General features: G+C 42.5%; 1 protein-coding gene across 1 annotated transcript in view; it reads left to right on the top strand.

The window, feature by feature from the left end:
• The first annotated feature begins 2749 nt into the window (after nucleotides 1-2749).
• Nucleotides 2750-26783, top strand: part of LOC108936173 (polypeptide N-acetylgalactosaminyltransferase 9-like) — a 44960-nt gene continuing 20926 nt past the window's right edge. The window contains exons 1-6 of the mRNA XM_018755336.2: nucleotides 2750-3050; nucleotides 13427-13610; nucleotides 14889-15055; nucleotides 17045-17219; nucleotides 21189-21386; nucleotides 23456-23573. Coding sequence (XP_018610852.1) covers nucleotides 2810-3050; nucleotides 13427-13610; nucleotides 14889-15055; nucleotides 17045-17219; nucleotides 21189-21386; nucleotides 23456-23573 — 1083 coding nt within the window. The 5' untranslated portion in view covers nucleotides 2750-2809. The remainder of the gene's footprint in view (nucleotides 3051-13426; nucleotides 13611-14888; nucleotides 15056-17044; nucleotides 17220-21188; nucleotides 21387-23455; nucleotides 23574-26783) is intronic.

Raw genomic sequence — 26783 nt, 5'->3', positions numbered from 1 at the left:
TGAATCAGCATGTACATAATTTTCAACGTACCAGAGAAGGCTTGAAACCTGACCGTTGAAAGAAAGGCACCATGTGGAGTGGCTCCTTCTTGGTTTTCATCCGCAGTGAGGTTAGAACAGGCCACCTTGGGATAAGAAAGCAAAAATACTAAGAGCTTGATCTTCCTACGACTGGCATCAGAGAAAGATGTCCTGCAAATTTATTTTATTCTGAGAAGATGCCAGGAAGGACTGGAATTGCAATAATAGCTGTGTTTTCGAATGCTGCTGCCCTCTCAGCTCCACTTGAGCCCTGAAGTGCTACTTCAGTCTATCCGGGGAAAAGGGTTATTTAAAGACTAAACTGATACACAAGAAGCGCTTTTTTATTTCATTAATTCTATGTGTAGTATCAATAATTTTAAATTAAACAGAAATATGAGGGATGACCTTATTTTTTCTCAAAGAGTCAGGAACTAGCTTGTTTTAATTGGATCTTTATTTTAGTAAAAGTGTGTAAGACGTTCTGTTTTGCGCAATGCAAGTGCGCTTAAAATTTAAGGGGCTGTTTCAGTGTCAGTGATTTTTCCGCTAATGTTAATTTTTCAATGATTTGTGTTAATATGCGCTCTACCATAATTGTGACAAATATTATTCAGTGCTCTAACTTCACAGATAGTCATGACAACAAATAGGTGTGCCCTCATCAAGGTACGCTGTGACACTCCAGACACATTCCAGAATTGAAAAGGAGAGATCTCTCCATCGGTTTTTGGTAACCAGCTGTCCAATTCATGGTCACGGTGCTTGGGAGCCTTTCCTGAAATGCACAGGATGTTAAGGTGGTGTAAAATGCATTGTGGCGACAACACATTCATTAATATACAGCTATATAGCTAAATGAATAACTGTAATACAATAAGTATATAATAATAATAAATAATAAGCCACTTAGGAGAAAGGTGTAAATTCAATAAATCTTTGTTTGGATGGTGCGGTGGCACAGCAAGTAGCGATGCTGTTTCACAGTCTCTGGGCGGTGTGAGAAAATGTGGGTTCAATCCCCACTCGGTCTGTGTACAGTTTGCATGTTCTCCCGGTGTCTGTGTGGGTTTTCCCCAGGTGCTCTGGTTTTCTCCCACAGTCCAAACACATGCTGTTCAGATTCACCCAGAGTGTGTGAGTGACAAAGAGAGTGTGTGTGTGTGTGTGTTCCACTGATGTATGGATGAGTGACCCAGTGTAAGTAGTGTATCTAGCAGTGTAAGTCACTGCGGTGAATAAGGTGTGCGGGCTGATAACACTACATAGAGTTCATTGGAAGTTGCTGTGGAGAAAAGTAGCTAATAAATAAATGTAAACATACACGTGATTAGCATTTTAAATTCCTCGGTTCATCTGAAAGTCACATCCTTGGACTATGGGAGGAAACCAGAGCACCTGGAGGAGACACTCAAGCACAAGGAGACCAATACTGAACAATATTGAGAATTCAGTTGTGGTTTTCACTGTAAGAGCAGAAATCCATGTTCTGTAATGATGTCAGTGGTACTTAAATCATGTTTCGCTTAGGAAAATTTGACAAATTGGGGCCACGAATGACCCGTGAAAAAGCAAGGCCTCGGACCTCAACGGCGATCACCGCTCCTGACCGTCCCAGGGACTCGAGACCATCCCCAGCTCGCAAATGGACCGATTCCCTGGACAAACGGACCGAAAAATCACATCCCCGGCCGTGAGCATTTTCACACTCGGTAATGTAGGGAAGCGTTTCCACGCGCGTCGATGGCGGTGTTATCACAGCGCTACTTCCCAACGAACCCACGGCGACCGCGCTGTGGCAAGAGCTCAGCACGCGCGCGCGCGGGCGGGCGGCTAGCGCGAGAACGCATATCTGCGCGCACATATTTCACTGCCATGAATATTTCATAAACGTGTTTCCTCCGTCGTCACGGCGCGGCGGCAGATGGGAGCGCCGAGAGAGAGAGAGAGAGAGAGAGAGAGAGAGAGAGAGAGAGAGAGAGAGAGAGAGAGAGAGAGAGGGGTGGCTCGGGGGGGCGACGGTTTATACAGAGCGCGAGGGCGCGTACCGCGCGCGCACAGCCACCGTGAACGGCTCAGTCCGGTCAGGAAGCGCGTTCAGCTTGGACAAAAAAAAAAAAAAAAAAAAAGAAAAAACCCGCGACCTTCACGTTTTATGAAAGCCATTGCTTATATAACGAAATACATTCTTTTAAAAAAATTAAAAAATAAACAGAAACGAATCGAGCCGCACACGTGGAACGCTTTCGTGACCTCGGTGTGTGTCAGAGTGTGTTTTAGCAGAGCGCGGCTGAGAGACGACATGTCTCCGGCGAGCAGGCGGCGGACAGTCCGCGCGCTATGAACGGGTCTCAGCGACGCCTCGTCAGACTCTCTGGGCGGGAAGCGGAGACGAGGAGAACCGTCTCCTCCGGGTAGCTGTGCGCGCGGAGCTTCGTCAGACCGAACAGATATTTACTGCTGGCTTCTACTACCATTATTATTATTATTATTAGTATTATTATTCTGTTGTCGTGTGCCGGCGACGCGCTGTAACAAAACGGAGGGAACACCGAGTGTCTGAGACTGACCCGACATGCCCCTCGCTGCTGGAGTTCCTCAGCGGGAAGCCGCCGTCGTCGGTCGGTAGTCCGCCGGGCGGCGCGAGCGCGAGCTCGAGCACCGCGCAGTCCGTGCGCAGCGGCGGAGCCCATGGTGGCGCGCGCCGCCGCCGCCGCCGCCGCCGCTCTCCCAGCAGCAGCAGCAGCAGCATCGCGGCCGCTCCTCCGCGGATGACCTTCGCGGTCCCATGGCTGTGGCACGGAGAATCAAAACTTTGCTCACGGTCAACATTCTGGTCTTCGTGGGGATCATACTGTTCTCGGTGTACTGCAGGATCCAGGACCGCTCGGAGGAGCTCGTGCAGCTCGGAAGGGGCTCCGAGCAGAGAGTCCGGGGCAAGAATGGCAAAGTGGGCAACCTGCTGGACAAGCAGGCGATACTTCAGCGCCTGGAGCATCTCGAGGACATAGTGTACAATCAGCTGAACGGTAATGAGTGCGCAGCTCCACTTCACCACACCGCCAGGCATCGGCATCATCTCCATCGCATCGTCACCTGAACCACCTTCCTCCTAAATCATTTTCACTCAGTGCCATTATCATCAGCATCCCTGTAATTATTGTTCTTATTATTACGTGCGGTAGCCTTAGGACTTAAATATTACAGTTCTTTCATGTTCTGTATGGATGGGGATGATGGCTTCATATGATATGTCCTCCTTCGTACCTCTGTCTGTGGGAATGATGTTGTACTCGCAGGTCATGCGAGAGGTCGTAAGAGGCAAATGCGCATCACGGTCTCGTCTCTGTTCTTTTCCTACACGTCCATCGTTCCGTGGCTCGTCCGTTCGTTTGGAAATCGTGGCAGGGCAGTCCTTGGCGGAGGTCAGTCGCCTGGTTTTAATTGCTGCGTCGCAGTTTTTGACGTGGGGTTTTTATCCCGACGAATACGTACGGCCTAAACAAGTAGGAGAAAGCAAAACGGAGAAAATCTAAACCGAAAGGGAGGAACGGACACTAATTGTGGGACATGAGGGAAGTTGGTTAAAACTCATGGAAAATGTAGCACGATGCAACTGACGGTTACCACAGACAATCGCAGAGTCCCCGACTTGCTTTAGCAGTTTGCCGATGGACCGAGGGATGGTCGCTGGCTGGCAGTGGTGTTCGGCACGTGGCGCTGACCATCTCGTCGCTGCCAAGACGTATAACGAAATGGTCGTAGCCTTTCCTCTAGGTGACAGGCCGGTAAACTGAATACCTATCTGGTTCGTGCCCACTGGAGGTTTTTATAAACTATGGTTGGCCGAGCAAATCCAGCAGAACCTACTGCTTTTTCCCTCCCTCAAGAATCTTTCTGTCTGCCTGTAGAGTTGTACAGATGGGTGGCATATGTGTTAAACCATTTGTCATCACCGTGGTTAAATGAGTCGTCTCCGGACGTAACGTAGATAAATGGATAAGGTCTTCATTATTGTACAAACAAGAGACATCGTGTCTTTGTCATTAATTAGTCATCAGGAGCTCGGAAGTAATTTATGGGTTCTCCAGTATTTTTTCACCCAATATTCCTTTTATAGACGTACGTTATACAGCAGTCTAAAACTCGTAGGGGGCACAAATATTCCAAAACTGCTGAAAACTTTCAATTATCTGTATATTTTGCTGCGTCCCATTTTGTACCCAAATATTCATATTAAGCCAGCAAGATAACAAAATGTGCAAGAAAATCAGAATATATATTCCTCCAGAAAAGTACATAAAAATGAGAAAGTGGGATAACACACAACTTGAAATTAGCTATCTTCAAACAATTTTGTGTATATTATAAATAAGAAAATACTAAAGACATGGTTGTTTCTGGTCTATACTTACCATAAAGTGGGACCAAGTCAAGTGGGAGTATTGTTGAAATTCCTGAATACTCCAAATGTTTCCACTGCCCAGTTTAAAAAGACCTAATTATGCGGCAGAAACAATAATTTGTGCTTTTAAGATGTGTTTCGTTGAGATGTGCCATATTTTTGCCCGTTCAACAGTCAAGGTTAGGAATCATTTCCCTGGAGGATTCGATGGAATGTGTAACATGCAGGATGTGTGCAGTTTCAACAGTTCACCTCACTTTGGTTCCTGGGTGTCTGTGAATATAAACACTGTAGAGTAAACTGCTGGAATCCAAAAGTCAATTAAGCATAGCCCACGAGCGACTTAATTTTCTACGTGCGGCTCTCTTTCGGCAGGCGTACCAGGTTCTGGTGAAATAGAAAGAGAGAAAAGAGCTTAGAACCTGGTTGGAGAGCCACTTAGGTACTTTGCTCTTTCATGTTTTCATTTAATGAGGCTGGATAAATAAAAGTCTAGCCCGTGTTGCCCGTCGAGCACAGAAATTGGTTACAGAGAATGGACGGCCCAGGTGCGAATGGGTCTGAAATATTAGAAGGTCAGAAATACGTGCCATGAGAGCTTAGATTTTAGAAGAAGGGAGGGGGAGGTCGCAAGCTGCTTTGATGACATTTTTCAAGCCTCATTTCAGCTTTTGGAGAGGCTGAGGTGCCTGTGTTTGACATTATCGCAGATGGCGGTCACATTAACAGACGCAAATGCAGGAGCAGCTCAGGGAGAAAATGAGGAACACTTTTAGCAACACTTAGAGCTTAGTGCATTTACCATGAAAAATGAACCAACAAGTGATGCCATGGAATGGCACCTGACTGATCCATTCTCCGGTGTCCTTGCTAGAATTTATGCCTACGTGAATTTCTGTGCTGGAATTTTTCCCTTACTGGAACTCCTGTGCTAAAACTTCGAACATTACAGAGTAGATCCTGTGAATGAATTGTGAGAGTGGTTGATCATGGTTTGTAGCTGAAAGGAATGAGGATGAGGTTGTGCATGTTGTTATTTTCCTGCTGGGTACAGCCATTAATTGGCAAGGTGCATGATATCCTTGTGTTTGCAGGTAAACTAACAGTTCAGCATTCCTTAATTTACAAACCCGCTTTATCTGAAAGTTTGGTTTAATGGCTCCTTGCTTGTGATACCCAATTTTCGATTTACTGAACAAAATATCAGTATAGTGCAGGGAAATGTAGTAGTGTACTGTAATTGTTGTGTCTGTGTCCAGGTCTCTGTCTATTGGTGTGTAAGGAATGTGAGAGCATTGCTTCAAGAGGTTGGGGCATTATGGCAAGTTTATGCAATTCCTAAGCAGGGTCTGTTGACCAAATTGGGTGTGATATTTAATGGATGAATGGCAGAGACAGCAGAGCAGTTGGCAAGAAAAGTTTAGCTGATGGTTCTTCTGGTATGTATACTTGTTTTAGCAGCAGTGCACAGTTTTAGAAAGTTGTTCACAATAAACACAATGTGCTCAATGGATTGCTGTTTGGTTTATTGCTCATTCTGTGAAGAACTGAACAAATTAATTAGGAATTACACTGGAGCAGTTACTGTGTGTATATTTTATATTTTACTGAAATCATAGGTTGATAGTTATATAGGTGTTTTACCATGTTCAGGTATTATTTGGGGAAAAAAATGTTTGTGGCTTTCAGATGGCATGGCTACGCATGATTACTTTCTTCATTTAATATAATACAAAATAGCCTTTTACTATCTGAAGTTTTGAAATACGCATTGTTTTCAGGAATGCATTAATTTCTTAAATCGAGGGATGCCTGTATTTTGCTGCTTGGTTGATGTAGAGCATAGCGGAGGAGTGGGAACCTCTGGGGCTTCACAGTTCCTGGGCTATGGGTTCAGATGTGAATTTGAATCTGGCTCTTTGCAGGGTTTGCATGTTTTTCCCTGGTCATGTTGTTTTTCTCCAGCATTCCAAAGACATGCCTTTCAGGTGACTTGTTGACTCTGTATTGCCCAGAGCATGTGTGTATATGTGTGAACGAATGAGTGTGTGATTGCCCTACAGGTTACGGATGTCCCATCAAGGGCATACCCTGCCTCACACCCTGGGATAGGGGTCAGACCACTGCAATCCTGCACTGCACAAGTGGTTATTGGAGATGTATGGATGCATGAATAGACACAGAGCTCACAGGCCACTGCAACCCTGCATTGCACCAGTGGTTCATGAAAATGAACAAATTGAATTATTTAATTGGTTACTTGGTATCTAAAGTGACTTACAGTATTTCAATTTCATATCTGGAATGTTTGTGTGGGAGCAGTATTAATCACTCAAGTTGTGTTCACATAAGGTAGAGTATGTTTTTGTCCAGAATAAATTCTGCAGTGCCTATTTATACAGCTGGCTCTATTACTGAAGCAATTCAGGTGATATACATTGCCGAAGGGCACGGTGGCAGAGCCCATTCTGGACTTTAACCAAACACCTCCTGATGAGAGTTCCTTTCTTCTTTACTGTGCTACTGTATCTTCACTGTATCTATAGCCCCAAACTATACCACCTTCTTTGGTTTTTCCCTGCAGTATTTGCTTTAATTGGTGGAAGCTTAAAGAAATGAACCACATTGTCTTCCCTCTACGGACTGTCTGTTCAGCATTTTACTTGCTTTTTTCTTAGTTATGAACTCCCTATTAACTGCCACTTCCAGTGCTGTTTTCACAACACCTACATGACTCAGCTTAATCTACTTTTGCTTTTTAGACATGCATCATAACAAAGTGGTGTAATTATGTGCAGTAAATTACTGTTAACAATTTTTATATTCCCAGAGGAAGTACAACTCAAATTATAGTATCCAGTAAAAACATGATCTCAGCTAAAGACGTTTTTTGTCATGTGATGGATTGAAAATTGCACAAACAACATATTTACTGCCTTTTTGCAAAGTCTTTATCTCTTGTAGTAGTAAATACAATTTATTGATAACTGATATTGTCAGCTGGGTTTCTCCTCGTATTGTGTTGGCACCAAGTTTATGTGCACATTATATTGTCTATTCTTCATGAAGTGGCAGCTGAGAAGTTAAGATGGCCTTTTGGCCATGTTCTGTGGACTCTTGGCCTTACGTAAGTTGTGCTTTTACTAGAGTCGTTGCACAACATCTGAATCATAGCAGGACAAATATGTGAGGCAATCCTGTCTTTTTACATGATCTTTTCTTTATGGAAGTGTATACCCTTAAAGCACAGTGGAGGTGTATGCAAGATACTTTGAGAGGGACTCATTAGCTAACATCATTGGAGGGAAGCATGAAAGAGGTGACGTTAGCAAGTAAAAAGTGATGGGATTTTCTGCTAAACAGAGTTTCCTGCCACCTAGATGGCTTAATTGGTTCTCCAGCCTTCCTAATTGGTTGACCCATGTGACCTTGCATTGTTGTGTCTTGACTTTCTACAGATAGTTTGGTTCTTCATATAAGTGCACGTCAGACTTGCTGTTCTTTGTGAAATGGTCATGTGTGTATCTTACAGATAAGTCAGATGGAGTAATTCACTCATCTAGAGTCTGAGTTGCCGCACACCCTTCTCATACATATTGATGAGTTTCCGTCATCATTTCTGGCACATTTTCATTTTTACCTCTTAAATCATTTACAATTGATCCAATAAAAAGACTGCATATGTCTCAGGCTAGACTTCTGTCTTACAAAAGTCCCAGTCCTCACGAGAACCTTTTATTATATATTATTTATGTTTTCAGGCTTTTAATGTAGAAGGCCACAAATCGATTTTGAATGGGCGGTGCTCTTAGCCACTCTGGAAGTGTTGTCTGTCTTTTTCTTTTTTCTCATTATTAGATGTAATTCCCTTGGTGACTCCTATTTCTTTGTTGTTACTGCTTGTTTCTTGCCTTCTGTGCGTTTTCTCGGTAGCACATAAAAAATACTGTAAATGCAGCAGATTGAAGTCTAATAACTTTATGAGGCGATGCTTTGGCAGAGATTGTCACACGTTAAGTGGTTACGACTTCATTCCGTATCTGTATGTAACTCATAGAGCCTCTTTCACAGTTGCATTATGGGTACAAGTCAAACAAATACAGGCTGGAAAACATGTTCTGTTATTATTTAGCTGCTTAGTAGATGCTTTTATCCAAAGTGACCTAGATAGCTTCTAGTACTATATTTGTACTGAAACTAGACACTTTATGGAACCAGTTTGGGGTTTATTTACAGGAGACAAGAACCACAGGTCCTAAACCCTTTAGTCAAGTCCTGGACCAAAACATTGTTTCATTACACCTACTACCCTTGCTCCTGGTAATGGCTCCATATGTACCATGTTTTCACTGCAGCTTAGCCTTGCTATAAATAAGGAACGAGAAACACAGTTGAGCATCTGTGTTTTTCTGTGTCCATGTATTCTGGATCTTGTTGACCACACTGGTGGGGGAGCTGGGGGTGGGTGTGTGTATTGCACAGAATCATAACCATCTCAAAACATTGACACCGGACTCAATCGTGCACCGTAGGGGAGAGGGGATCAAATTTTTGAATGCAGTAAAGGCAGCATGTTAAGAGAGGTATGTTCACTCCCTGTCTTTCCTGTCAATGGCCCACCTGAAGGCTCCTCATTGAAATGCATAGAGGCCCTGAGGGGTATACATAAATGGAGACAGCAAACAGTTTGGGAACACAAAATGTGAAATGTGCGCCGTGCTAAAATTTCAATCATCACCTGCAATAATCCCTTTGATGAAAAAAGAACTGAGGGGAACTCTGCTGTGTTTTTGATTTTCCTCAGCTTCCACCTATAGTTCTAAATCTGTGCCAGTGGGTGAGACTTAAAAGTTGCACTGTGCTTGAACACCTACTGTAAGCTGTCATAGCTACAACCTGTCATAACTACTCACGGCAGGCATAAACTTTGTTATATCTCTAATATAGTACAATGTTTTCATGTGACTTTTCAGAGTGCAATCCCAGTTTGACAAATTCAACAGGCAAGAGATCTCGTATAATCTGAGGTGCAGTAATCAGGTTTGTCTCCATCACTCTGCACCTCATCATCACAAAACAAAAGACACAGCTGGCGGTTGTACATAAGAGTGTGAAAATAGGTAGTGAGATGGGAATGTTGGGCAACTGTCTGATCGCCATGCAGGCCTGAATTATTCATGAGCAGAGATGAAGGCAAAGCCAATGCCCTGTTAATAATGTTATTGCTTACTAAATAATTGTGCTGAGCATTTAAATACAACAAACGCTTACCAGTGATCAAAACAACTATGGAAATGTAACAATTTGCTAGCTATTTAGCATAGTGCAATCACCAGTATCAAAGAGCAAACAACTGTAGCATGAATTCCGTATAAAGAAGTGTGGCACTTAACCTAATAGACTAACTGCCTTGCAACCATTCAGTCCCTATAGCTTTGAGTTACAATGAAGTTGCATCACGATGGAGATTGAAGCATGTAAAGTCAGATCTCTATTAGTAAAGATTTTGTCATTTCCCTTTTTCCCATTTTTGTCAAGGTGCAAATGATTTATAACATGCATTTAAGTTCGCTAGATGAATGACCCAGGGTTATAGCAGAGGATTAAGAAGACCTTGAAATCCTATTTAAAAAGTCAATTTAGGAAGCAAAACAATGGCACTACGATTAAATATGAAGAAAAGTAATGGGCACAGCAGCGAACTTCAGTGTTGATGGTGAAGTCATTAACAACTTCTGGCTCTTGCTATCAATAATCAGCAACAGATCCAGCAGTCAAGAGATATGCTGAACACGAGCGCTTTGTACAGCTACAATGAAAGATCTCGGAAAGGTCCTCAAATATTTCAGTGTTCCCATGAAGAGGAGATGTGAATTTTTCAGGAAATGCCATTTTCATTTACGAAGACCGGATATTTTGCGCGCCTCCCGACAGCTCGGCAGCAAGAGACTTTCTTTGTAGTTACAGTCTTAAAGTAAGTACAGCCTTAAACGAGACAAGACAGATAGGAACAGGAATGTACCCAAAATACGACTGACCCCGTGCAGGTCATCCCCAGTGGAACAACTCTGCCAACAGTTGCTTGGCCTAACCAAACATCCCACAATGCACAGTGGGGCAAACTTGGAAAACCCTAAAGCCAACGAAGAACCCCTCAGAAGATTATGGAACCAGTAAACTCACTCAACTGAACAAAAACACAAGCAGTCTTAATTCAAGACACCACGATGGAAGAAGCTTACAGTTTTCCCCTTTGCACCTTCAGAATTAGTATCAATGTTTGGTTAGTGAGTGTATTTTTTAGTGCATGGTACCTAATAGGTATGAAAGAGATGGACTAGCACAGATGGATGGAAGAACGCTATTGCAGAGTTTTCGTAACAAAACATAAATCAGTTTCCCTTTATTAAGTACTGTTAACTGTCGAAGTACTGTTGTGTACATTTTAATGGAATTTGGGGATTTATTTTTAACGGGTATCAGTCTTAGGGCTCAGGAGCTCATAAGAGTTTGTCATTGAAAGTAGTGGTAATTGTCTTTGAGTCATGAAATTTTACCTTAGTAAGGGTTTTTACAGGAACGCATTACCTTTGTAAGAAGGGGGATGACTGTACATGCATCTGAAAGCTGAACATTAAAGCTGGAAATTTGGGTAGATCATCCAAGGATTGATTCTCTGGGAAAGACACTGATGCTTGGCAAAGTTGGAGATAAAATAAGAGGACCACCAGTAACCAGATGGATGGACTCGGTCACAGTGACAATGAACACAACACACTCCAGTCCAGTATGACCTAACCCAGTATAGCTGCCATGGCCTGACAGAGAGTAAAGGCTCCTTTGACTATTCAGTTTTCAGTAGCATTCACACCATGGTACCTGTTATTTATGGTTCTTCTTTCCTATGTGAGCTATTCTTTACATTGCCTCTATTTCCTATAACCATATGGTCCTGTAAGGGTGGGGGTCTCTGTCCTTATTAAAAATTCAATGACCAGTTCTCTCCAGAGATGAAAAAATATTGACATTTCCACACGTGAGCTGGTGAGGGGGAGGGGTGGTTGAAACATGGAGCACTCTGTACCCCGTTCCGTTGATAAAGACAACTGGTTGCATTTGATCAGCAGAACGATCTACGCCCTTATTGTGGCAGCTGGTCTGAGAACTAAGGAGAGACTGATATGGCGGAGAGGAGCGAGAAGAGCTCCCTCAGATAACATTTACGGTTTGAGAGTCTGTTTTCGTTATTCGTTATTGTCTTTATGTTTGGTTTCTCATTTATGTTGAGATTTAAAGGGGCCTTATTGCTGTTTTCATTTTTATATGCCTTATTTCATAATTGAAAGCTTAGTTTTATGTGCATTCCTATTATCCTGTGTCCTACCCTTCCAGGCACCTCCACCCCACAGCCGTATAACTCTTTGGTGAAGCTGAATCGTATTATGTAGCGCAGTAAGAATTGCCACTTTTTTACTCCTATTTTTTGTGGTTTCATTACAAATGGGTTTTAATTACAGATAGTCAAGCACCAGCTGTGTCATAATAATAAATGGACAACCTTCTGTTGTTTTTGTGTTAATACTAAAAATTTTACTGGTAATAATTAAAATTTTATCCTTCCAGTGCCGCTGTTGCTTTTCATAGTTTGCAAAGAGTTGAAACAGCAACCTTTATGCTGTTCCGACAAGTCTGATGTGTAGCATGCCACTGAATCTACCAAGCAGATGATACATGATGCCAGGACGTAGTGGAAATGTCGACTTTAACAAGACGCTTTGTACGTTTCCGGACCTCACCTCTCTTTTAGTCACATCCTTAATGCACAATATAAATTGGCCGCTGTCTCACGCTAAAATGAAATGAGCGACACCTTCTCCTGAGAGCTGACAGATTGTGTCCGTAATGCTCATATGTCGTCCTCAACAAGCACTCGTGGACTGCTTCCCAAATGATGACATTTCTGCAGACCTGTTGGATTACAGCCTCTACTTTGGTCATTGTTTACACCCCATCCCCATCCATCTGTTACGTGGAACGTAAAATCCCGAACGCCAGAATGTTTCAGGGGATGCAAAAGACTTGTAAAGTCTTGGAATAAGAACATGGTGTTTTCTTTCACCATATCGGCGCACTTCTCACTGCATGCAGCATTGCTTGTGGTCTAAAATATTGAGGACTTTGCGGTGGATCTGAGAACAGTCGCTATGTTTGAAGTCATGGTGACAACAGAGACTAATAATTGAAGATGCCTATTCAGAATGGTTTTTCTCTGAAGATATGGATGCTAGCATGTCAAGTGTTATCTTTTTTCTTTACACGAGACACTGCAAGTTTCCCATTTGATGGACTCAACGAAAGAACCATAACCCTTTTTTGATTATTTCTCTGGTGTCATGTCTCCGACCGCAGCCCTTAGATGGAAGACCAAAAACATTCAAATTCAGCAGCATTCATTGCACCCAGCGGGAGAGGGCCAAGGCAGAACAGTTTCAGATTTCAAGCGGAATTGAATTGTGCTTCCGGCATTATGCATGCCAGTGTACTCAATTTCCAGTGACAGAAAAGCTTCTTTATTCTCTTTGGGCATTATTCTCTGCTGGGCACAGCCACTCAGTTATGGTAAACATAGTGTCAGTCTTTCTGTGCTGCTGGCCAGAACACTGGGTTTTACCAGTCACAGTTCATGCAGACTTTAATAAAGTGCCAGTAAAGAAGCACAGTTACTTTGACAGCACTGGAGACTGACAGTCGAATATAGATGTTTACATTCATACAGTGGTTCCTTCTTTCATCCTGTCAGTATGCTAATGTAAAAATATGACTTCTCTGCTGTATGACGTTGCCAAACTGGAAGGATTTCTAATGATGAGAAACCTGCAGCTTTCTGATCACAACCCAGGCTGATTCCTGATTGTTAATGCACCCTGCCGCTCTGCTGCCCTTACTCCATTTTACATTCCCGAGATTGGAATGACCATGTTTTTTTGTTTTTGTGTTCAGGTCTTGCCAAGCCTATGGGTCTGGTCGAGGGTCCCGGCGGGTTGGGACAAGGGGGAGCAGCTGCCAGCCTACGGGACCATCCCCATGAGGTGGAAGGGGGCAAGTACGAGGAGTACGGTTACAATGCCCAGCTGAGTGATCGCATCTCACTGGACAGGATCATCCCGGATTACAGACCCAAAAAGTAAGATGGCCACCTACCCGATGCAGTAGATGTTCATCAGTCTTTATAGATAAGAGATAGTGGGACAGCTGGTTGCATAGTGGTTGAGCTGCTGCCTTTGGACCCAAAGGTCACAGGTTTGAATCTCACCTCCAGGTGTAGTACCCTTAAGCAGCATACTTACTTTGTATTGCTCCATAAAATTACCCTGCTTTATAAATCAGTAAGAAATTGTAAGTTGCTTTGGAGAAGTGTCAACTAACTGAATAAATTTAAGAGACTTAGGACTGGTTCAGAAAATTCCAGATCAACAAGAATTTAGCATTTTAGGTTTATATTTCAATGGTTGTTAATTAAAACCTAGTACACAGCACACTTCTTTGGTCTTGTTAGTCTCCCTGGACCATGTAATATAATGATATGTAATGAAGTGATTTGCTAGCATAAAATAGCTCCAATAAAACAAGTAAAGGTTTGGGGTCACACAAAAACCAGCAGGTTCTGTGGGCCTCAAGCAGTAGAGTTTTCCACCCCAACAGCGTTCCGCACAATCGCATCCATGGCAATTTAACTCCGATGTGCTTAATCAGAACATGAAAGGACAGATTTCTGACTGCTCGCCACAGGATGCCGAATGATGAAAATGTGTCCCCAGAAAGAAATAAAGGAAATACAGAGGAAATATTAATAGTCATATTTTAGATTCATAATGTGATACATTCAAGACATAAAACCCTTCAAAGGGAATAATAGACCTATCGCTGGCATTTCCTATCAGCTTGGGAAACAGATAATAAAATGAGGGAATAAGATTGGGGGGGGGGATCTGATGGCTGGAGACAAGACGCTCTTTTTCCTTTGTGAGAATCCGTCCGGATTAATACTCTCCCATGTTATCTATCCAAATTTCCAGAAAGTAAAGTTCACACAGAAACTCTAATTAATAACACAGCAGAGCCAAAGTTGGCATGGAGATTAGATCTGTGGTTAATATAGTCAGTGTGGCGGAACTTCTGCTCTTCACATACTGAAGATGCAGGAAAAAAATCTAGTATTTGGTTCTGTTTGGATAACAATAGGAGAATACAGAAATGTAATTGGCTATATTTTCTGTACATTAGACAGACCTGGGCTAGAAACTCATCATCAGTTTAACAAAAAAAAAAAAAAAATCACTCTTGGTATCGTGAAATACAAAGTGTTGTCATGTAGAAAGGAAAATATTTCTTGTGAACTTATGATGTTCTGCATGATCTGCCAGTGGAACGAACTGAATTCGGACACCTTGTCTCTCTACAGGTGCAAGCAAATATCGTACCCAGATGTCCTTCCGCAGATTTCCGTAGTGTTCATTTTTGTGAACGAAGCCTTGTCTGTCATCTTGCGTTCAGTTCACAGCGTGGTCAACCACACCCCTGCTCACCTGCTCAAGGAGATTATTCTGGTAGACGACAACAGCGACAGTGGTAAGGCTGTCATCACTTCTTGGTTCAGCAATGCTAAGTCAACGCCCTGTGAAAATGTAAATAAATTGACCCATTGTCCACGTCTGTATTCCCATGTGAACATACTCCTCGAACCGCACACCTCACACATGGTCTGATTTAAGGATTTCTTTGGCCTCAGTATTTGTGCGGGTAAGTGAGGGTGGGTACGATCTAAACCAACAGTTACAGAGTACAGTATTTCCCATACATCAAGGGAAGCTTCTACTGCGAGTGCTCGTCTGATGTGTTGTGGAACTCTGCGAAACTGGGTGCAATTCATCCCATTTTTCTTGCTTTACTGAGATCAGAGGCTCTGTTGCCTGGCCACAGGACGGCACGGTACATGTGCAGGAAACCTCATTAACCGCGAGAGCCTCCTATTCTAATCTCTGAGGAGTCGTTCAGCTCTTCATGCTCTTCATTTAAGGACAAAAGACCTCTTACTGTCCTCTCCAAGCCTGTATGCATTGTCCTGGTGTACTTCTAAAGGAGCAGCTAGAAAGGCAGTCCACTTTGACTGCTAACTCCACCCTACCCACACACACCTTTCCATTTTTATCAGGGCAAAGAAAACATAAATCTCCAACAAAGAAGAATATTTTTGTTCCTTTACTCTGCTGGTAAAGTGCCAGGCCTTGACTTTTCCTTGAAAAATAACCTGCCAGCTATGTTATTTTCTGTGATCTCATTAGGAGATTCCTTTATCATGGGAGGTAATTTTGGCTGAATTTGTTTTTTGCTGAATTTCTTTTATCAGACTGGTACTGATAAAAGCCAAATGTGTTTGTGTGTTGTGCTGGTTATATATATATATACACACACACGAGCCCATCAGTGAACTGCTGTGTGCATCTACTGTATATGCTTGTGTGTGAGCTGCTGTGCGCGTTTGTACCCAGTGCACTCTCTTCCCCACCTACAGACTCATTCACATACAGAAAGAAGACCGCAGGTCAATGACTGCAGTGTGAGCTGAAAAACCAGTGCAATGTTTTTTTTTTTTTTTTTTTTTTTCTTTTCTTTCTTTTGTGTACTCTCACATGGGTTGTCTGTGTGGAAGTTGGATCTCTAGCACCTTCTGTTTGCTCATGAGGCAGAGGCTGGCCATGATCCACAGTTCAACAGCCAAGTGTTGTTAAGTACATCACGATAACCTGCCATGTGGTAGTAAAATTCAAACCAGTGGTGATACTGACTAGTAATAAGTCATGGCTAATTTGCCTTGATTTATGGGTTGCAGGCTCAGTGCGTAACAGCTAGCGTTTGCACGGGTGCTTTCCAGATGGGTTGGAAAGCAGTGATTTGGGGGTTTCATCTACTTGACAGGCCACAGCTGTGATAGAGGATCCCTCACCCCATTGAACCTGTATCCCTCAATACCCAGTCCACTGGAGTATCCATTCCGTTAGGCCCATGTCCTTGGGTGAACCATTCTGGGCTCTCTCAGACTATGAATGTTCTGGGCTTTTCCCCCAGCAGCAATCCGCAATCAGGGCTGAGCTGCAGGGCGCTCCGAATGACTCACAATGGGGACAGCATTCATTATGCAAAACTAGCTTGCACGCCTCGCCTGTCTCATCCAGTCCAGGACGACACATTCACAAGCTACTGCAGAGGGAAATCAGGAGGAGACTCATCCTCGTCTTAATCTATTTGACACGAGAGATCTTGAGTGCAAGCTGAGATGTTTGCAAATCTACCCAGATGGATTTGTGCATTTCAGCTCTCATTTTAGATTCTTGAAATGATCCATCCATTAATCATTCAGTGTGTATCCTAGGTTTCAGTCATCTTGGCACTTTATCTGGTTTTGCATTAATCAAGTATTGGAATGCATCACAGGTCTTGTAACACCCATTCACACAAACTTCTAGGCAAGGACATTTTGGAGTGTGTTTGACCCACAACATGCAAATGTGTCTCTGCATGTACCCACCTTCCTCTTGGCGAACCCCACCGGTCCTACAGTGGAGCTGAAGCTGAACTTGGACCAGTATGTGAACAAACGCTACCCAGGCCTGGTCAAGGTCGTGCGAAACAACAAGCGCGAAGGCCTCATTCGGGCTCGGATCCTGGGTTGGCAGGCCGCCACCGCGCCTGTCGTTGGCTTCTTCGATGCCCATGTGGAGTTCAATGTTGCCTGGTAAGAACAGGACCCCTGCTGGCTTTTCTTGAAACTCACTGAGCTCAGTATTACAGTGCTTCACTTGCAGCCTTGATACGTTTACCCAAACACCTGTTAGATTTCTTTCAATTCCAGCTATGATTGCCTTCTCAGTTCTGGTCAGAAAAGCACAGAGAGTCCTTAGGGTTTTTACTTCTGGTTGTTCCCAGGAACATGCTTCCTAGGAAGAATGCTGGAAGTTTGTTTCTGTGGGACAATTTTATGAGGGAAAGAACAAATCACACGTTAAGATGATGTACCCCTCGTAAAATATGCTTCAGTGTCTGTACTAAGAAGCGAACATGGTTTTTCCCCCGACATTGTGGTTTCCAATTTCACAGGCTCATGATTTCTGAGAAGCTGAACTACTCATTACATACATTCTGATGAGATGGGTGCAATGCTGGAACCATCTTGGTGATTAAGCGCTTGCAATAATGGATGGAGAAATACAGAGTGAACATCCAAGACATTTTTTTTCATTACTCTTACAAATTTTATTGGTAGGGGCTTTTCCCCAAACCATTTTCATGCACATGTGCCTTATGGTTTCAGTTTCATACAAGTCAGTTTGCAAAGGATGGAGAAACTGTCCAGTGGAGTTTTGAATCTGGAACCCTTTGGTTCCAAGCAAAGATTTTTAACTTCATCTGCCTATGTAGATGGTGATAGGCAGAGCCAAACTGTGTATGGCATTAACCTTCATAGTCAGGCAAAACAACAGAGTCTGCCACTTCTGTGACCATGCCAATTTTGGGCAATGTTCACAAACATTAACTTTTGGAACCGCACTCATAAGTATAGGTAAGTATCTTGCTCAGGGGTTCTACAGCAGTAAGGGGGATTTGAACCAACCTTCATACCCAAAGGCAACAGCTCTAGCCACTATGCTACCAGCTGGCTTCGTTACAACTTAAGGACAAGCAGTTAATGAAAGTGTGCTGGTGAATAACTATACTCTGTGTTGCCATTTCACAACTGTTCAGCTTAAATGGAACCAGTCATAGTACTTCCTAGTAGGTGGCATTTGAACCAGCCACCTGATTACCAGAAACACTTTGACTACTAACCTTGACGTTAACTGGACAATGACTGTATGTTAGTGTTACCCTACAAACACTGACTTGTAGACCCCAGGGCATTTCAGCCAGCTTCACATTTTACAAGTCAATATCCTAGAAGGAAATACCTTCTGTATCATGTTTTTATTATATCTATTCACAAAAAACAAATATATATAGTTATAGTTATATATACCAAAATGCCAAGCTCAAACAAAGGGTGTTAGATTACATCTCAAACCACATTTACAGTGGTACCTGCGGGTTTTTTGATGATACTGTAATTGCTTTGACACTCTCCCACGAGTCCCTCAGCACAGCTAATTTTCACGTGCATGTGTCACCTTTAGTATCATGTGTGAGAAAACAAGATGCTACTGAACTCCTGAGGAAAAAGAATAGGCCACCAGTGTTCACCACACACAAGCATATTTTACACGCTCGAAATGCTTGCGAGAACACCACTGTGGAAAGATCTCACACACTGACATGATCAAGAGAGGAGGCTGATTTGTAGATAGCAATTTCAGCACAGCTTCTACCCCAGTAGTTCCTTAATCTGCTTTCCCATCTGTTTGTTTATTAAAAACAGAAGTGCAGCTGAAAATGCTTCTTACCCTGTTACATTCATACTGACTATACCCTTCATTTTTGACAGCCATGTCATACGTACCCTTGTTGCTTTACAGTCCTGGTGGAGCTGAAGGTTGATGGAGTTGTGCTCCACACCTGCAGTTTAGTTTCATTGTGGCCTCAACTATCACCCTGATGCAAACATGTTCTTACACATGCTGTGGTGTTAGCCCAGAAACAAAGTCCCCCCCCCCTTTCTTTAAGGCAGTCCACATTTGTGCCATGAAGCTGAGCAAACTCTTACAGGAAGTCACATGTCCTCAACTCAAGCTTGTTCTTCCTGTAACCCAAGCCCAGTCTTTGATGCTCAGTCTGCTGTGTTACATTCACTCCTTAAAACGCAGCTTGCTTTAATAATGACCCACGTTCGATTGGTGAAGCTGAGCTTTTTCTCACTTTTGACCATGTTCACAACTCTCCTCCTCATTCATGTGTCATCTTTAGGCTCTATTGAACCAAGTCTTCACTACACATCCACTTTCTTTCTTCACCTTTTCAGCAAGGTGGTGTCTCATTCTACCTTTAAGCTGCATATTTGTCGCAATTATATAAGAATCTTCAGTGCCTTCAGTGTAAATATCTTAGTCATACAAACAGACCACACCCTGACATCTTTCTCAACATTACTTTGTACCACAACAAGAAACCACATGTTTTGGAACATTACCAGATTTGTTAACCACTCACTCACTTGTTTTAATCTCTTGTCCTTGATAGGTCCATGGCAATGTGGAGCCAATCTTGGAAATACTGGATTTTAGCCCAGGATGCGTACACATTGAATGGGATGCTAATCCGTTGCAGGGTAGCCATACACACATTCAAACACTACAGCCAATTTAGAGTCACCAATTAACATGAAATGTGTCTTTGGGAGGAAACCAGAGCGCCTGGAGGAAACATGCAGACATGAGGAGAACATGCAAACTCCACATAGACTGAGATGGATTTGAACCTACAGCCAAACAGCCCAGGTGCTTGCAGGGAGCATTGCTACATCCTGCACCACCACCCTTTCGTTATCCGTCTCCATGCAGTTTTGCATCATTTTATTCTGTTGGCTGTTTACCCAACAAGATCTTTACTCAAGCAGTTCATTTTAAATACCTTGGCAACCAAAAACTGTTCTTTGACCACAAGACAATCCACAGCCAAATGATGTCAGGTTCTCAAGTCCTGGCGTGTAGCCCTGGTCTCTAACACAATTTGTCCCTCGTCTTGAACCTGTGAAGTATTCTTGCCTTTGAAGGTAACTCTGAAAACATCACCCTTTGACTGTAAATCCAGGGTGTTATTGAAAGCTCAAGAGTTTGCTAAATTTAGACTTAAATTCATCACGAACTCCATTGTCCTCCTGGTCACTTTAGTCTGAAATGCTTCTGGGCAACAGCTGCGTGCACCTGGCTCATCGTGCGGCCTGATCTCTCGCTGCATTAGGGTCACAGTGCCTGGGGAAAACTTCCCGATTCCCTAGCCAAAGGCCATACGGGATGAACAAGACCATCTCCATTCACATTCAGTCCAGTTTCCTTACAGTTCATTTTAGTTTAATTCCATTTCATTTTCATCCTGATCCAATTCAGTTCAACTCTGGGCATTTCCATCTGAATGAGGCATCGGTACTTTTAAATCTTATTTACACTCATGGATTCATCCAGTCCAAAGGAACTCGTACACCAGGTGCCTGATTTGTAAATTCTGCCCCACGTACCCTGTGTTTTCATCATGCTCATGCACCTAATTAAATTACCTGGAACAATAGGGGCACAGCGTGAGATTCTCCCATCTGTTTTCATAGTTATTCTTGTTACCCTTCTCTCATGTGGGACTCAAGGAAAAAATTCAGAGGCACACAGGTTTGGGCAGATGTGTTAAAAGTGGTTACACTTTTTTATGAGAAGGAGCAAGAATGGGAAGAGTGCCTGAACTTCGACGAAGGCCACGTCATTCATTTCACATTCAACGTTTGGTTCCCCTAAACTAAATAGGAACAGTCGTCAGTTTTTGGTAAATATGTAATTAATCAGTAGTTGACCAATGAACATGTTAATTGATCAACCAAGTTCTTCAGCCTTGGTTATTCCAAAGGGGTGGCTCTGGATTAAGGATACTGTATACTGAAGAAATGTTGCCGTTAAGTGCTCAAATGGTCTGGAGGATGGAACCTAGCGTAGCATAGCAGCATGTTGAAAAAATGCGCATTGATCCCTCCTCCACCTTCCCCATCCCTTCTGACTTCTCTGTTGGCCAACAGGGCGGAGCCAATCCTGACCAGGGTGAAGGAAGACCGCACACGTGTGATCCTGCCAGCAATTGACAACATCAAGTACAACACTTTTGAGGTGCAGCAGTACGCCAATGCTGCACACGGCTACAGCTGGGGTCTCTGGTGCATGTACATTAGCCCACCCCAGACCTGGCTGGAAAAGGGTGATGAGAGCGCCCCTATCAGGTAGTCAGCTGCCGCTGCAGCTCCTAATTTTGTCATGGGGGAACGTTGTCGAAAGAGGATCTAAATTAATTGTCATTTCAAACCTCCATCATCCTGACACCATCAAGGAAGAGGTTTTGAATATGGGTTATGCTCAGCAATTTATCCACGGTACACCAGTCTCTGCATGAAAAATACTGGCAATTTATGAAAATTAAATATGAAGCATTATTTCAGTGGTAGCTATTTTTTTGTGTAGCCCATTTTTAAAATTATATTTACATTTATTAATTTAGCAGATGCTTTTCTCCAAAGCAACATACATCTCAGATAAAAACACAATTAGGTTCTATATTCAAAATATATACATTGTATATATCTACATGTAATATATCGTGTATTCTAAATATATTATAAAAGGTTTGTTTGTTGTGTTTTTGCTGTGCTGTATTATTAGTAGAATGATTTAAGTACCAGTGTGGACGCACACTTGAACGTGACAAGCATAAATACTTAATATTTGTGGTACCTATTTGGTAGTAGTGGACACACATCAAAGCTGCACGTCTTCAGCTAATTGCTTATTCCGTCCGTGATAATAGCCAGAGGCCTCCTATCTCAGTTATAAATGAGTAAGGATAGATTCATATAGGAGCACAGTATAAACCTCTTCACATTTAATGGACTTACTCAGAGTGGATTCGATGAGCACCGTGAAATCAGTTAGAAATTCCTTTCCTGATTACTCCTTTGACATTTGAAAGAGACCCTTTGGCTTGATCTTTTCTACAATTTGATCCCTTTCATTGCATTTTATTATTAAAAAAATAAAATAAAAAAAAAAAACTAGTAGGCAATGGCACTGATATTTAAGAAGCGAAGTTGGGCAATCATATTCCTTTCCCCTTTCAAGGAAGCTGCAGCGTTTCCATGTGGCGTGAGCCGAAAAATGTCGGTTGCAACCAAGAAGTCAGTCTGAAACACATTTGGTCACACAGCTGGACCCCTGAGGCGAATGTGTGGGGCGAATGTGTGCGAAGTGAAAGGAAACTGTAGGAAATACTAGTGACGGGGGAAAAAAACACATGATTGCTTATCTTGCAAATGCAAGAGTTGCTGCACATTCTAGAATATTCCAAAGAAGCTGGCAAAGCACTGAGATCAAGGTTGGATGCATCTGGATCTGGAATTTTTTTCAGTGATTTTCCTTTGCCGGCTTCCCTTGGACCGTCCCACATAAAATATTGGTTGTAATGTTAGATTACTGTGTTGTTGCCATTAAAAATAAATAAATAAATAAATGTCTCACTAAGCTGAAACTTGCACATACTCTACCAATGCACAACTGATTGTAATTTTATAGGTCTAGGGTGACAAAGTTCATATAAAAGAGAGAATTCATTTTCACTGAAAGTGAGTTGCATGCTGTTCATGTTCTGTAATTTCTGTTTTTTGAGGACACTACCTGTGCGCTATATGGGATATTCTGTTCAGTTCCCTTAATTTGATTACACTTGCTATAAGCATTTAAATACATAAGTGCCGTGCAGAGTGTTGCAATACCCCCTTTCTTGAGGATCTGTAGTGTAAACATTGATTTGTTTGGCTGTTTGCTCGCACGTTTGCATTCGTTTGCTGGTTGAAGGTATCTGCATGTCTGCCAATTTACCTTTCAGTAAACAGCCACAGTCAGCACTAAATGTGATGATATTATGTCCTAAATGTAATTCTTCTGTTGTCAAGGAAAAGGAAAGACATGTTGTTATGGGAGGAAGGACATGCTGTGATTTTGAACTGACACTCATTTAATGAGCAGAACTTTGGATGCTCCAGGTGCCATGGCCTCTAAGCAGGTTCTCTGTGTTTTTCAAGGATTGAAGAAATTCATTGTTGTTGAATGTGAAATACAGTGAGGTTAATTTATGCAGCTTGGGATTAAGACATTCGTCGTCATTTTATATATCCTCTACAGAATGATTGATGGTTTCTGCACGTACACGTGGAAGTCTGTTCAGATTGTGAAAAATAGAATAGCTGTATACAATATTAACGCATATGGCAATTCAGATTTTTTTTTTTTGGTCTTCCAGGACCCCAGCTATGATTGGCTGCTCCTTTGTGGTGGACAGAGAGTACTTTGAGGAGATTGGGCTTTTGGATCCTGGCATGGAGGTCTATGGAGGAGAGAACATCGAACTGGGCATGAGGGTGAGTTCTTGTCAGCTTCAGTTCCTGAAGTCATCAAGCCCAACCATAACTTGTTCTTGAACCCAGGATCGTGAATGATCTTTTTCTAGGGATACCATTACGCTGCTATGGACTGGTGTCCGTCCAGGCTATACCTCCCCAACCTTGCACTCAGTGCTTGTAGGATAGGCTTTGGTTCACCACGACTCAGCTCAGGACAAGCGGTTATTGAAATTGGATGGATGGCTTGATGGATGGATGCTATACCATTTAGGGGCATTATTTTTTGAGACTTTATGAGCTTTATTGATTTACTGTCATATGTGACTTGCATGAATAAACAATATTTCAAATATTTGAACTGTGTTATTATGGAGTGGAGTCTGGAGGAGAGTGGGGAGCTTAGGTCTGCCCGAAGAAACCACCCCATTGGCTATGATTTGCAATAACATGAAAACTGTTGAGTGTTATTATAAACCCAATAAGAGACAGGAATGGGGGGGGGGTGGGGGGCAGGAGCGAAAGTTGAAATCGTGCGCCATCTGTTTTATTTTTAATGATTTATTATACATTTTATTCATTTTTTTAGCCTAAAGTAGATTAAGATGTTGTGGAGTCTTGAGGAAAAAACCACATTCAACCTTGCCAAGTTATAAATGCATTGCGCCGAGTGAGGGGGGAAATCCATAATGCTAAATTGTAATATTCACTTAAATCAGAGGCAGTAAAGTCTGCAGCGAAGGACACATTTAAATTACTACTGTAGCTGCCACATAGCCGCAAGTTACTTTGTGTGGAACTGGTGGTTGAAATACAGACTTGGCTTTCATCAGACCCGTGGAAAGTGTTTTATTATTATTTTCTTATTTTAATACTTTTTGCTGCACGTTCCTCAGTGCCTTGGATGTCCCTGAGACATGGCACGCCAAAGGTTGAAATCGTTATTCAAGACCTTTATTAAGGCCTTTGGGGACACTTTAGGTAACCTACTGCAGTCCATTATAATAAAGTACGATGTGAGTCTGAGTTACACATGAAATCCCAGGAGAATATATAATACTGCACCACAGGACACATGGCAAAGCCTGACAAAGATTAAAAAAAAAAAAGGTATGTCAGGACTATACTGTACATTTCACGAAATGTGTATCACCGAAGTTTTACTGTGGTGCCTTGCTGAGGTCAACATATCAGCTGATCATAGAAATTTCCAGAAACCCTGAGTAACGCAATGGGGGCGATGGCTCCATCAGACAGGAGTAAACAGCTGAAGCATGCGGCGACCAAATTTTACGGCAGATTTCTTTATAGCAAAAAAATCTAATATGAAAGCAAATGAATATGATGACAGCAGTAACAGCATGCTTATATTTAACATTAAATTCCAGTAAGTCTCCAGATAATAGCATGTGTGACAAAACTGTGTATAATTAAGATGCCATAAAGGAAGATGGCCGGTGAATATATACAAAGAATCCCTCCTGCTGCAGGAAGGGAAAAGACTGATTGATTTATTTTCGGCTGTGTTCAGTAAAGTGTATATGTATTCGAAAACTTACAGTCAGCCTATTTCCTTTCTTTCCCCGTCAATAAATCAAAGGTCACAGTTCAAGGTCAAGACAAACAATGTGCAAGCAGGGGACAATAAAAGTCCAACCTGCTGTCCTTGAGACACTCCAGCCTGCACAGCTCTCACATAGGGGCTTTTGCTCTTGGCAGATGGTTGTGTTATGATGGTAGACAGCTTTTTGGATCAGGTGCGGTTTCAAAGACCGGCGGGAGACATGAACAAAGGAATATACGGTAAGAGTCGCTAAAGAAAGATAAACGGAAAACCAGACAGTTGTTGCTGATAGTGTCCATTTTTTAAAATGGAATTTCGACGTAGAGCCAGAAATCTAATGAAATACCGGAGTAAAACAAAACATGTTATATTTGGCCCCAACCTTGACAGCCTCATTTAAGTAAGTGTCTGTGTTTAATTACTAATTGTTCTGCTTATATGGGTTTCAGGCTGTTCTCACGCTGATTCGAGATGTACGACATAAACTGGGCAGTGATTCGTGGCAAAAGAGACGGAGCAATTCGATTAAATTATTTTAGAGCAGGGAAAATAAAAGGTGCTATGAACAGAATGCGGGGTTCATACCAGGAACTACACCCGCACACCACTGCTCTAATACGTAGTTTTTCCGGACGTGATCGCAAATGATATCCTTCATATATGCTAATGAGCTGCCGTGACCGGGTGTCAGGTTTTGGCTCGGGTTGTAAATTGCTCCTCTGTAGAAAACAATTCCTTTCTGGTACATTTTGCAAGGCAATCCATTAGGAAGCCTCCCCCGGTTGAGGTTAATAAGAATACCCCAGAGCCAAGCGCTGCAACCTGGCGCATAACTGCAATAGTCTGAATTATCCTAATTAAGCATTAACTAATGCTGACAGTAAGGGTGCTTGAGCGATTGATTAAAACAAATGCATTATGCACTAGATGCATGTCAACATGACCCCGTTAGCGAGTTCACCGCAAAGAGTCCTCAAAGAGAGGAACGGCCACCGTGCCATTTAATCCCCCCGATTGTAAATCTAAAAAACGAAACCTGACAGCATCAGTCCTCTTTCCCTCCGGTTCTCTGCTACGTGAGTCACCTTCAGAAATAAGGCCATCCTGCTATTATGAGTGCGTATTAAGCCAACCATCTGCAGTGCCCAGAAAGTCCAGCCTCTAAATTATCTCTGCACGGTGTCTGGCAAGCAGCTAATGACAGCGACAGCGTCCGCGGTCCCTCCGAAAAACAAACAAAGGAATCGGCCGTTTCGCTTCTGATGGAGCCCTCATGGTTATGGTACCAATTGAAGACAGCTGTCCGATCACATCTGAAGGAGGTGTGTGTGTGTGTGCGCGCACACATATGTACTGTACATACTGTATATATACACACACATATATGCATATATAACTTACATACATATAAGTATATGCACATATGTTCACATATACATATGTATATGTGTGTGTGTGTATATACATATATATACACACGCACAACTTATAACTATATACCCATATGTACACATATATACTGTGTATGTGTGTGTATATATATATATATATATATATACACACACACACACACACACACACACATACAGATGTACATATAAAATTTAGTGGGCTACATGGGCAGGACTTAGGTACTGAACAGACCCCTTTTGGAAAATAGCAAACAA

This window comes from Scleropages formosus, chromosome 6 (assembly GCF_900964775.1).
Source record: "Scleropages formosus chromosome 6, fSclFor1.1, whole genome shotgun sequence".
Classification (NCBI taxonomy): domain Eukaryota; kingdom Metazoa; phylum Chordata; class Actinopteri; order Osteoglossiformes; family Osteoglossidae; genus Scleropages; species Scleropages formosus.
Note: the sequence above shows the minus strand (reverse complement) of the source record. Positions and strands in the feature narration are given on the sequence as shown.